Source organism: Camponotus vicinus, unplaced genomic scaffold (assembly GCF_025532165.1).
Source record: "Camponotus vicinus isolate PSW18456_S1 unplaced genomic scaffold, iyCamVici1.0 SCAF_9, whole genome shotgun sequence".
Lineage (NCBI taxonomy): Eukaryota > Metazoa > Arthropoda > Insecta > Hymenoptera > Formicidae > Camponotus > Camponotus vicinus.
The window spans coordinates 13477667-13491541 of NW_028141981.1; the positions used below are offsets into that span (position 1 = coordinate 13477667).

General features: G+C 33.0%; 1 protein-coding gene, 1 long non-coding RNA gene and 2 other non-coding genes across 5 annotated transcripts in view; all 4 read left to right on the forward strand.

The window, feature by feature from the left end:
• LOC145977255 (uncharacterized) overlaps nucleotides 1-10095 on the forward strand; it is an 84033-nt gene extending 73938 nt beyond the window's left edge. Inside the window, exons 2-4 of one of the 2 annotated variants that reach the window (XM_083109112.1) lie at nucleotides 8986-9037; nucleotides 9280-9588; nucleotides 9923-10095. In XM_083109112.1, coding sequence (XP_082965238.1) covers nucleotides 9007-9037; nucleotides 9280-9588; nucleotides 9923-9954 — 372 coding nt within the window. In that variant the 5' untranslated portion in view covers nucleotides 8986-9006 and the 3' untranslated portion in view covers nucleotides 9955-10095. Of the gene's footprint in view, nucleotides 1-8942; nucleotides 9038-9279; nucleotides 9589-9922 lie in introns of those variants that run through there. The other variant, XM_083109111.1, reaches the window with a different exon arrangement.
• LOC145977268 (uncharacterized) lies at nucleotides 906-8769 on the forward strand. The gene is made up of 4 exons (XR_014440469.1): nucleotides 906-1134; nucleotides 1301-1494; nucleotides 8075-8229; nucleotides 8614-8769. It is a non-coding gene; the product is annotated as an uncharacterized LOC145977268 (long non-coding RNA).
• A 351-nt stretch (nucleotides 10096-10446) lies between the features above and the next one.
• LOC145977573 (U1 spliceosomal RNA) lies at nucleotides 10447-10612 on the forward strand. Its single transcript, XR_014440569.1, has one exon. It is a non-coding gene; the product is annotated as a U1 spliceosomal RNA (small nuclear RNA).
• Nucleotides 10613-12568: 1956 nt separating this feature from the next.
• Nucleotides 12569-12735, forward strand: LOC145977574 (U1 spliceosomal RNA). The gene has a single exon (XR_014440570.1). It is a non-coding gene; the product is annotated as a U1 spliceosomal RNA (small nuclear RNA).
• The last annotated feature ends 1140 nt before the right edge of the window (nucleotides 12736-13875 follow it).

Sequence of the window (13875 nt, forward strand, 5' to 3'; positions counted from 1 at the left end):
TATGTTTGTAAGGGGATCTACAAACTGTGAAATTCATCCCATTTAGAGAGACAAATTCGATCGCTTAGCAAAATGTGCAAGTATACAATTATTATTTTCATTTTATTTATTAAAATATTGTCAGTATGTCAACATGTTGCAGTGACATTTAAGGGGATGCCGGAGTCCTGTTTTACCGATACAATGTTATATTTCATTTTTGTCCGAAATCTTTTTATTAATTGCACAAAATAATAAATGCTCCTCCACGATTAAAATATACAGAAACAAAGCGGGAACCTCCTGATTTTATATTAAAAATTAAAAAAAAATTGAAAAGTCGTAAAAAGGTCATAACAATATTTGCTTAATATAAAAGTTTTGCAGTTTGTATGCACAAAATAAGATAGGTTCCCGCTAGAGACTGTGCATCAAAATTGCATACAATCTCTAGCGGAAACCTATCTTATTTTGTTCATACAAAGCAAATATTGTTACGATTTGACCCCAGAAGCCGGTAAAAAACTGTAATTTTTCAATTTTTTTTAAATTTTTAACAAAATCAGGAGGTGCTCTTTGTTTCTGTATGTACTTTAATCGTGGAGGAGCATTTATTATTCTGTGCAATTAATCAAATGATTTCGGATAAAAATGAAATATTTTATCGGTAAAACAGGACTCCGGCATCCCCTTAACTGGACTGTTAAATTTTGCAATAATACTGTTCACACGCGTCGATTATGGAATCTAACGACGTGAAAAAATTGTAATTAAATGGCGTTAAAAAACATAACGCGATTATAAATCTCCTTGATATCGCACCTCTTTGAATATCGTCACTAATCTCAATTAACTGCAGCACAAAATAAGGACAAACACGATTTCTCGAACACGTGAATTGTATAACGAAACAGCGGTCGATTAATCACAGATTCGGCACGCTTCTCGTCTCCTTTCTCCATTAATCTTTGATACCACGAACAAAAAATAGGACACGATCGCCATATCGTATCGCTGGTAAAATACTCGCAAATAACACCGTGCGAAAACAAGCGTTTCGTTTATCCGCGAGAGCGTACACGGCATACGGAATTAGTATTCAAAGCCCCGATAATATCGGGCTTAACGAGACTTCTATATCAGGAAACTCACGAGGTATTGATTTTACAAAGTCGCTGGGCAAGCGGCGGTGGCACACAAGACTCGTTCGTTCATCGGCGAATTAGCGTCGATGAACTTTTCTGAATCTCAGGCTCTGCGAGTCCAAGTCCATCGACTCCCTGTCCCCATACCCTTTTTCATATACACGATCGCTCTTAAGTAGATGGAACGAATTGCAAATAACTGTCGACAATGGTGAGCATTCCGTCCGAACGACGTAATTATACGGCTTTGCGATCCGCAGAGATACGGTGGTAATCATGGATTTTTGCGCGATGCATAAAAAGAGATTGAGAACTCGTTCGGGAAGAGGATTCGATTGTAAAAGGGGTTAGCTGCACGATAGTGTTTCAGGTAATGCGATGAGTAAGGCGAGTGTGTGTTGCGGTAACTTTAGGGAATATCGGACTTGACTTTGATGTTCTTTGAAGAGTTCAAATCCTACGTAAAACTCACCGGGGATTGGAATTAAGAAGCGCTTATGTGTATCATAAATGTAAATTTTCCTAAAACATTACATTCGATATACACATATTTATTTTTCCCGCATGTTAATTACCTAGGTTTGCTGAAATATCCATAATTTCATTAAAAGTCACGATATCAAATGCAATATTAAATGCAATTATAACGTGACAAAGAGATAATATCATTTTTTTATTTTTGCATAAGGATTTTTGCCCAGATAGGCAAAAAAGACTGAGAAATATGAGCGTTTCTGGAATGGTTTTATACGTCACATTAGTTCTCACATAGTATAGAATACGCGTCCCACCAGAGAACTTCATATCCCTCATAATCAGTATCGTACGCTAAAGTTATGGCAACTCCGCACCGCACGCACATAATTTATTCGAGTGTTCTCGTTTAAGTGTACTCTATAAACACCGTTTAACGTCACTGAATTTTTCCTTCCGCGCGCTATGTAACAAATTAATAAGCTAACTCAACGACGGGGATATTTTTCAGTATATTTTAAATCAATTTTCTCGTCGTTTCCCGTATAATTATTTACGATGATTAAAATAAATCGCTCGGCTGTATTTAAAAAAAAATGTCTTAATAAAAATTTCGGCTACATAATTATTTAATTGAATAATTACGTGATACTTCAATTTTATTTCACTTCCGTCATATATAAATTACAACTCGTCACTCATTCAACTCATTAAAAAATTCATGACTGCATATGTCAGAGATATTTTTAACATTGAAAAAAAATCACCATTCTTCAATTCATCTGCTATAAAAATACATTAGGTATTAGTATAAAATATTTCCACGAGAGAAACGGATATAAAAATAAATTAATATTCAAATAAATTAGCGTTATTTATAGGATTAATTCGTTATCCGATGTGTGATAGACGTTACTTAATATTTACGAAATTATCTTACATATCCGGCACAGAAACGTCGAGTTTGCAAGATTCACCGGTCGTGAATACACGCGGTGGTGCGCGCAGGATTCTACTTATCAATCTAGGATTAGTCTGCACCCTTGCGCGCAGGTTATCCCGAGGTAATGCTCTCGTAATGAACGTTACTCATCAGCATGCAGCGGTATTATCCTGGTAGGAATATCGCGGGCCATTAATATCTGCTTTCCGATACGCGCGGATTATATGAGTTAACTATTAAAACGAGTTTGTGTGCATAATGACGCGGCGTGAAAAACGAGGAGAAGGCGCGATAAACAAACGCTCGATAAAAAAATACCCGAGGCTCGAGAATCATTAATTTTGAATACAGATTACGCAATGCAGCGAATAACGAAATAGCCTGATCAGCTGTTGCTTTTCACATTAGTTTTTCGATGTACGTGATTCTTATTTTGTTTAGGAAACTTTCGGTCCTCTATTTCTAATGTCGATGCTGCGCTTGCTACAGATCGGTGAATTCATAATTGATGAATTATGTAAATTCGATGTCTCTCTGCCGTAAGATAATTTTAAATATTAAGTAACGTCAATCATACACACACACACATTGGGTAACGATATAATCCGATATAAATAACGTTCATTTATTTAGAGATACTGACTCTTTTTCTTTCGTAAAAATATACTTTATTCCTACATATTTTTATGTAGTATACGGATTATAAATATATTACAACCATATAAATATATTACAACCAAACCAATCCCCTTTTCCTTTGTACCGCTCTCGTAATATGTGAAGGCGATTCATGAATGGAAACCGAGGGTGCGGCACGTACGTCGAATTATTTCGCTCGTGTGAATTTTTACTTCCTGGTTGAAATCACGAACGCATGCCGTGATCTTATCCATAATCGCGTCCTACACACGTGGGACCTATGACCAGCTTGAGCAGATGCTATTATTGTTACAGAAGCGACCTACGATGAATAGTGACCTTTGTATGCTATTATTGCCGTTACTCTCGTTTTTATAGAACTCCTACTGGAGAGAATACTCCACTTTAGCCTTTGCTTAATTTAACTTCGAAGGATTCAGTAGGTTACCCTCGTTACAGTTGTTTGAATCTACATTCAAAAGTTCAATTGAGCTAGAATTTTCAATAGTACATATTATGCTGTCAAAGTTTCGATGCAGTAACAAAAAACATGTTCACTATGAATCAATTAATTTGATTTTGAAAACGGTAAAGTTATAATTACTTCTCGCGAATGATACAGATTAAATTTCTGAATGAAAGATTTAAAATATAATCATAATTATATCTCATATTGTTATGTATACGTATACATATTCGCGTTATAATGAAGCGTTATTAATTAATTCCAATTAAAATAGCGAACATAATTAAATTAGCGAATACAATGAGATAGCAATTTGTTATCTTATATATCCGTGTTCGATCTGTTGCTCAACTTTTCGTACATAGCGACACGCGTACACATGGATTCAAGTTATATACCACGCCAATGGTGTGAATGGAGGGTGGATGCGACGCCCACGACATATACACAGACATACACATATACATATACGCACGAATATAGTCGATTTTCATTCATGTATCTGCGATGTTTCGTAAAATCTTACTCTAGCATATCGCAAATATGTGTATGTTCAGATGGAGGACATACGTATAGAAAGGTTCAATGGCTGATGAATCGAGTAGTTGATTATTACTACACTGAGAAAAAAATCTGGTTGCATTAGTTAGAATTCTGGTAGATTCAACCAGTATGTCTGTTGGAAAATGGACGAACCAGAATTCTTGTGGGAATTACCAGATGAATCTGATTAATTTCTCCCTGTTAAATTTACTAAATTTTCTCGTTAATAATACTAAACTCACCAGCACTAAGTCGTCTAAAATTTTTTCCATCTAATTTCAAAAGCTTGTTTAATATTCTGAATTCCAACAAGATTATTGGATAAATTCAATGCAGATTATTGAATAAATTATTTTAAATTCAGTTTGTTAGAAATTAAACTGATAAACAGTGATGCAAGAAGAGGATGCAGCTCAAAACACACACAATCAGAGAGCTAGCGCCCCATTTCTGGCATTACTGCTCGTAAGAGAAAAAAAATATACCTTGGATTTAATGTTAATACTAGTTCTTTATATACATTTCATGGCAAATGTTGAATACGAGTTAAGTTAAGAATGGCTCGCCGCCTAGCGGCAAGCAAAGAAGTTAATGTAACAAGATATTTTATAGATTCAACCAGAAAAATATTAACCAGATCCTTATAGTAAAATCTATTAAACGTTCTAGTTATAAAAAATCGAGTCTTATCATGATAACTAGAAATTCTTGTTTGATTTAACCAAAATGCCTTCAATCATATACGTCTTATTGGTCAATCAAACGATTTTTCTCAGTGTAACTTATCTATTGTGCATCAGAGGATGATAAAATAGTATAGTTTCGCTTTAGGAAGAATACACGTTTCTATATATCTCGTATATGTAACTAATTGATCACGCATGGAATCCGTTTTAAAGTTGCAATTAATAATAACTCCCTGATCTGTCTCGCTTTGTGACAACACAAACATGTTAAACTGTCAGTCGTTTATTTTTTCCGGATCATTCCCCGTCTGGTGACGTGTATTTGGCCAGAAATAAAATTTATCGCTATCGATTTCTAATCTCCAATTCAACGGAAATTTGTTCGGACGTGTACACTTCAGTGTGTAACGCTGTGAAAAGTTATGGCTCTTATCTTCATCGAAGTATGATGTATGACTCGCCGCGTATGTGTACTTGTGTGTTGCACCTATAATATAGTTTAACCATATTATTTCATCATAGCATCGTGAAAATGTCGCGCGTAACAAAGCCGAGGAAACTGATACAAAACTAATATTGCATCGCAACCGCGTGAAACGTCATCTTTTATCACTATTCTCTGTCTTTGTTACGTACATATGCGAGATATTTGCAGCTGTTTATTGTAGGCATAAAATTTAAATTTTAAATAATAAAAGTTTGTTGTAACATCTTTATTGTGCACTTTCTGCCATACGAAAAATATATAAGAATCCTACGAGAGACCTACATACAATTCGTCCTTTAAAATGACACGTTTTATAGAGAAATTTCATATACACTTTATGCACGTTTAAACGCGTACAAACGCGCTTTTCGCAGAAATCGCGGTGTGTATTCGCATGAGAACGCGACATATTGATTCTGATTGAACCCCGACTCGGTTCAACTGCTTTGGGCTGTGCTGGACAAGCACGAGGCAGATGAAAACATGAATACAACAAAATGAAGGGAGAATCTAGCTAGCGGCGCGGATTGGATGACAGAAATAACAGCTAGAGCATCACTTTTGACAAATCCACGAACGCAATACTGTTTCACACAACAGAAATGCAATTTTATTTGATATTCAATTTATATTAAATTATGATTAAAAAAACAAAAATATTAATAAAGAAAAGGAAAAAATACGCATTTATTTTTCCGATTTTTGAAATAAATTTTCTTGAAAAGGAACCCTCTCGTATAAAAAATTTTATTTCACATTTTTGACATATTTTTTTTCATATAAAATCATCATCCTTCCTGGTTGTATTACCAGTTACGGGACGTCATGTACATCGAAATTGAAATATCCTGAATGTCTAAATTTGTACTGCGTTCCACTTTTTTCTATCTGATAGAAGATTGTACACGATAACGCAATTAAAGGAACAGCGCACAAATAAAACAATAAAAGATTTTGCATGGCGCACAGAGAGACAAAATGACGGATATTTATAACTCGCGAATAACCGGTTCTCGTAATTACAGCATAAAAAAAATCGACCAGGCGATTTTGAGGCTCGGAACCGACTATATAAGCGCAATTGCGGGGCTGTAATCAAGTCCAGATGGGTCGCACTGATTGACAATTTTCCGCAGTCCTCTACTCTTAACCGACCTCTTTCGCCACCCCTACGTTACGCGCCACTTCAGCATTCCAAATTCGCGGATATCGTTTCTACAGCAGCCTCCAAACTGATGATTACAATCACTTGAATATTTCTGATGACATCGTATTTAGCAAGCATACTTTTTTACGTGAAGTAATATAATTTAATATTATAATTAAATATTATCGTTGCTGATTTAGACTGACTGACATGATTGACACCATCCATGCCAAATGAGATTTTTCCACTTACGATAAAAAATAGAAATATAATAACATAATTAAATTAATGAATTTGAGATGATTTTTTTGGGGGATGAAGGAAATACGAAGAGTATTATAAATAAATCTTACGTAGAGATTAATTTAAAAATATTTGATCTTGTGTCAAATAAAATTTTTGCACATTGTTTGCTTTCAGAAAAAAATTAATTTCTCTGAAGCTTACATACTAACATCCTGCGGCTCGGGGAGTTTTAATTCGCGATTATGAGTTTGATTTTGCGACAAAAAATATCGTATGTCAGATTAAAATTGAAGTATCGATGTGAATGATCACTAATTAGGGAGCGAATAAGCTTATATCAGTAGACTGGCAAATGAATCTAATCAGGAGAGGCCTATTCATAGAAAGCTCTGCAAGAGAAAGAGATAAAAGACAGTCGAAAGAAATAGTAGAAAAGAGATACCATTGGCAAATCAAAATTTTTTAGCAGTACTTATCGCGAGCAACGACTTCGCTTCTCATTCCTTTAGCCCTTTGTATTCCGGAGAAACTCAAATATGATCAAAGTAAATGCATTGTCGAGTGTTGACTGTTTATTTAATATATTGGTCTCCGCGGGAAGAGAAGAAATGGAGATGAGAGAGAGATGCATTCCTTGCTAATTAATTACTGTATTACCATTTTGCAATTAATTTTTGACTAGACGCTGAGTATTCCGCATATCTGCAACATTTATCTCGTTTTCTCGCGTTCATTGTTCTACAAATTGACGGTGACCTTGTTTCAACCTCTCGAACTTTGCCATCTTAAAGCACACGATGTGCGCATTCTACCGACAATGGCAAGTAACAATAGATGGTCGGATTAAAATGCAAATTAGTCCATAAGTCAAGACATTATATAATTGTTAGCTGTGCTGGCTGGCGGTTATTGTCACGGCAATAAACTTTCAAGATTTAAGGTGTCAGCGAACGGTATCTAAACGGTATACATACGCTTAAAAGATTATATACGTATATTCATATTGCAAAACGTTCACCACTATATCGCGGAACTTATGACTAACTTGAATTGTATCCATTCGAAAAAAATTTCAATGGACCGAAAAAATATCGTTAACCGACTCTATGAAGATTATAAGATAAATGTTACAAACTAACAATACGTTATTTCAATATTCATCTTAGATTAAAAAATACGGCTTCCTTTATTTAGATTCCTCGATTAGTTTCGCGAAAGAAATTTAATTATAACTAAATATGGTAGAACGATTTAGCTGTTACTTTATGGAAATATACAGAGTAAAACCATTATATATTTATTATTCTTCCTTTTTTCAGAGTATGCTAAAAGAGAAGAGCTTAGAACCACCTGTCTCATTCGACTTGCGCGAGTACTATCCTGAGCATTACCTCCCGCGGGTAATTAACATAAAAGCGATAACGCGAGAGTGCTGTGGAAGTAGCGACGACAGCCGGCATCTTTGAAAGAGATCGTTTGTATTAAAAAAAAATACGTTTGAAGTAATTTGCGAAAAACTCGCGAATAACAGTGAAACGTTTCATTATGCACAAATCCGCTTTAAATACATATATCCTTCGATGTTAGTAATGCGTATTAACGTAACTTTTTTAATTCTATGTAAAAAATTTTATAATTTCATAACAAACTCTACATGTAATTAAAATAATATATACATACATAGTGTGTGTGATTAATTATACATATTCTTTAATTATATATATTCGAATAATTATTATAAATCCATTAATTATATATTCAATTAACAATATATATTAATGTTGTGCTAGAAAATGCAAACGATAATAATCATTTTATGACATCACGTAATAATGATATTAATGCGTATGCGTATTAGATTACTTTCTGAAGAGATCAGAGGTCAGTGTGACGATGTTCCCGACATATCGGCAGTTATGTGCTCGTCACTCATGGTTCCCTAGATAATCGTCAAGGCTACGAGCATTTGCGTCTGTCAGGAGATATGTCCATGTTTAACATGTATTAATTATGTCTCGTGATTACATGTGTCGAATTTCTATAGAAATATACTTTTTCATAAAAATATACATGTGTATAATTGCATTAATAATATTACGTAATTTTTCATAAGAAACAATATTTTTTCGCTACAGCACTGCATATCAAATAGTTTTATCGGATAGCCTTTAAAGAGCTTTAGTTTCGATTGCACTTTGCAACTCGACAGACGTCTTAAGCTTTTATCTCGTTTTTTATTTAGACTTAAAATATGCGATCACTATACATTATAATTGCATTATGTACGTAGGTAAAATTTACTCTAAAGTTCAGAATTGTAAATAAAATATTTTTATCATTTTTTCAATATTTTCAATATTTTAATATTTTTCAATATTCACATAATGTGTTCCTCTCAGACATAATTATTGCATGCATGTTTAAGAATAATTGAATAACAGTAACGCAATCTCTCTCTTTTTGCGATGTTTCTGAGAGGCAATTCTGTAACAATGTGATTCTGTAATAATTACTGTACGTGCAGTACCTATTTTCAAATTATGCTTCGCGATGGGCGTTGAGAATGCAACCGCGTGTAATTGCGAGCACTGTGACGAGGAAAAAGTGATCGGTTTGGAAGAGGAGACGACTATTCACACGAGGCAGGTCACATATGAGAAGGACAGCGATGATGATGGTAATCGGACAATTTGCGCCAGAGATCGTGATTTTAACGATCGCACTTTTCCAAGCGTCTGTCACATGTTATGTTACAATCATTGCACGAGATATCGAATGATGGCCGTTAAGAAAAATGATGTGAAGAAGTATGTCGTAATTGCATACAGATCAAGTAAGTTTTTGAAAAATTGATTACAATTACAGTTACAATTTTCACACACAATTACAGTTTTCTTTTTTTTATTTCACATTTATGTTATTTCGACAATTTTAATTTAATCAATTTAATTGCAAAATAATTTATATTTAATTTATTATAATTAATAATTTTTATATTAGCCAATTTTTTTAGCCGGAATTAATAATTTTTCTTTTTAATAATATATAATGGTAATATAATTGTGATACAGTTACACTTATTATGATTAGACACAAGCTGTTATAGAAACTGTTACAGAAAAAAATTGTTAATTATATAATTAATATACTATAAATTTTTTATACAGATTATTACAAATTGAAAGATGGATTGTGCTGAAAATTATTATTATTTTCGGCGATCGTATAACTGAAAGGCTTGATGTACATATATATTCATTACAAAAATTTGAATCACAAATAAATTTGTGCAAATTTATACTTATGTATATTAAAATGTAAAAATATATATATATATATATTTAAATATTTTTATTAGCCTTTTATAACTCAATGATTTATTTTATATGTGACCTCTCACATACATACTTTCTCTCATACTGTTCTCAGAGAATGCGTTTGACGTTACAAAATTCTTTCAAAGTATTCAATTGACCAATCGCAACAAAAGATTTTTATCTTTTTTATTCTGATTCGTGAACCGAACGATTCGAAATTTTTGTAGCGTCAAACGAAGTATGGCCATACATATTTGGAGATTCTTAGACGTAGTTTCCAAAACGGCCACTATGGTGCGCAGTAACGTTGTGCTTTCTTGTAGTTAAGATTCGACAAAATAGTTTCAAATACAGCTAAGCTACGAGAGAAAAGCATACTTACCTGGCGTAGAGGCTACCGTGATCAACAAGGCGGTTCCTCCAGGGAGAGGCCTTTTACCATTGCACTACGGTTTAAGGCTGACCTCTGCGAATGTCCCTAATGTGGATATCTCGGACGTACAATTTTTGATAGCCGGGACTGCGTTCGCGCTCTCCCGTATAATATATTCACAAAAGTAACATATTATGTAAAAAAGTTTACTTTCCCTCACAACGGATTTATATATATAAAATTTATATATAGATATAATTTTTATATATAACTAACGGGATAGAATTATATGTATACATAATTTTAAATGTACCCCGTATGTTACAATATATATATACATATATATATATATATCTCTTTCTCTCACGATGACATATTTTTTAAATTTTTATTTCTTTTATATTATACGATACGCAAAATTATAAGTAAAATTTTATCTATTTCTGTAATAAGTCATAGATTATTTCAAAATTAAGCGTTTATGATTGATATGTTTCCAAAATAAATGTACAATTTGATAAATATTTGAATATTGCATAATATTGAATTTTTAACTCTCTAAAGATACAATTCATTGTTATATGTTATGACAATGAAAGTTACAGATTTGTTCGAAAAGCAATAAAATAAATGTCTTTAATAAAAATGCTTTAGGCCCGATTGCACCAATGTTATTTCAGCTTTAAGCGAGACTTAAATATACGTCTATCTTTATCTTTCTTTCTAAATAAATAAAGACAGACATATATTTAAGTTTCGCTTAAAGCTGAAATAACGTTGGTGCAACCGGGCCTTAGACATGCAATACTATAGCAAAATAATCTCTACAATCTTATGTAATCAAATAATATTAATATAATTATATAAGTATACAGAAAAATGTATTTATATTTTTATCATAAAAATTCGACGTATGATTATGTAATAGGCAGGGCCGTAGCCAGGTAGAAATGTTGCCCGATGAAAAAAAAGGGAATGATATTTATGAAGAAGTATTATTGTAAATAATGCAATATTACAAATAACTTGCATTATTTGAAGAAAAATTAATAGAATTATTTTTAAATTGCTTGATTTTTTAAGAGCAGGCAAAAGAGCTACAAGAGCAAGCTTTGCCTACGCTTGCTCCTCCCCCCCCCTGGCTACGCCCCTCGTAGTAGGTAATATCACGACATAACTAATATGTTAAAACGAACACATCTTTTGACGGACGCAAATACTTGTAATCTCATTAATTAACTGGCAAACCAACATGTCAATAGAGCTTTCAATTAATATGCCGATGTCGAGAATATCGATACACTAAGCTTTAATTTTCTCAGAATGAAATCTATATGTATTATTATATAACGTAATATTATAAAAATAATTATTATTATCGTCTGTTTCCGCAAAATTTCTAATATAATAATGTATTTAAATATACAATTAATTAAAAATTTTTTAATTTATGTTACTGCACTAAATTTTCGCCATACATGTTTAGAAATACCGATATTTGAAATAGCATATATGTAATAAGTGTATATGTAATAATACATGTATATTTGATGAACACTTCGAAACTTACATATATACATGAAACCTATATTTTAATAAAAAATTAATCTTGAAACGTTTAATTAAATCAAAATTTAATTTAGATACTCAATTTATCTCAAGATTCAATAATGTCGTGAAGAATAATAAAATTAATACAATAAAACTAATTTGAAAATACATAACTTTCACGTTAAAAAATTATTTGATTTAATTAAAAATATGATAAGAGAAAAAGAGAAGAGGATAAAATAAATAAGAAGTTTTAATAACTCTATCTACCTAGATACACATACGCGATATATTATATATAGAAATTATTGCAAACTGTATTCCTCTGAAATGTATCCAATCTATTTAATTTAACTAAATTAATTTACTCTATTTAATTTAAAATTATATTTTAAAATATTTGTTCAAATCAAACTTTTAACTTTTAAGCACAATTTTTAGTTATTTCAATAAGCTATTTCTTTTTAAAACTAGTTGAAATATCTTACACTAGGCTGCGTAAGTTTCGGTAAAGTTTCTCGCATTCAAAATCTGATACAATAAGTATATATATCCTTGTACGAGGGCGAAAAACATTTTACCAGTGTTGAGAATCATCGTAATCAACAAGGCGATTTCTCCAGAGCGAGATCTCTTACCATTGCACTACGGTTTAGGATTGACCTCTGTGAATATCCCTAACATGGATATATCGAACACATAATTTTTGGTAGTCGGGACTGCGTTCGCGCTGTCCCGGATAATACATTCCAAAAATAATATTCTACAACAAAATAAACTCTTTATATTACTAGATATGTAATTCGGACGGATTTTTATTTAAAACTTTTGTATGCTCTACATTTTGATATACCTGCGTGAACCTATCAGAAAATACACGGCATTTTGTGATTCTTCAAATATTTTCTGCATTACATAACATTATAAACAGAATTGTGTCCCAAGGCAGGTTGACGTCCACGTTAATTATATTTTAAATATAATTAAATTATATAAAAAAAGAAATTTTATTTGTTAGATATTTTACATCATTTAAAATATTTTTTAAAACGCATATATGTATTATCTACTAAAAAATGTATTATCTGCTAAAATTTTCGAATAAACATTGAATAAAGAGATTTTAGCAATAAATGATCAGTAATCAGTATATTTAATATACTAGGGAGCTATCCCAGAATTGAATCGCAATGTGATGAAATATTGACAATAGTTATAAATTCATTGTGGTTTCATTATTTTCCCACCGCGATTTCTATCATTTCCTTAATTTCGTCATCGTGTCTGCCGCAATTATATTAAACAACGGACGCGATTCGAATCTCCCTTTGTACTTCGATTTCCCCTTTTTTATCATCGTGTCTGCCGGAGCTGGCAATCGAAAAGTCGCGATGCGTAAAAGATCAGGAGTAGCGGAGCGCAAATAATACTCTCCAATTAAACGACATGGGGAACCACATGAGAGCTTGAAGGGGAAGAGAAGGAGAAAGAGGGGAAATGCCGGACGTTTCCGTATGTTGATGCTCGAAATGCGCAGGAAGTTAACAGTCCAGCTTCGGCTGATGCGAGGAGGAGTTCGCGGGGAACGAAGGAAAGGAATTAACCAGACGTTGAGTCCTCTCTCGCAAATTGAGTTGCACGGAGCCGGAATTTAAACATTCAAATTAACCTATTTAGCAAGTCAAAGAGGCTAATGTGTGCGCGACGGTTTCGCATACTCCCCGCAGATCCTAATATTCAATCGATATTGCCTTGTATCTTGCCCATCGACCGCAGGCTCTCGCCGGCCGCGTTTTTTTTCCCCTTTTATATCGGTAGCTGTTCGATTTTCTCGCGATCAGAAACGCGCCCCTTTCCCTCCCCTCTTTCGAAAGTGGTT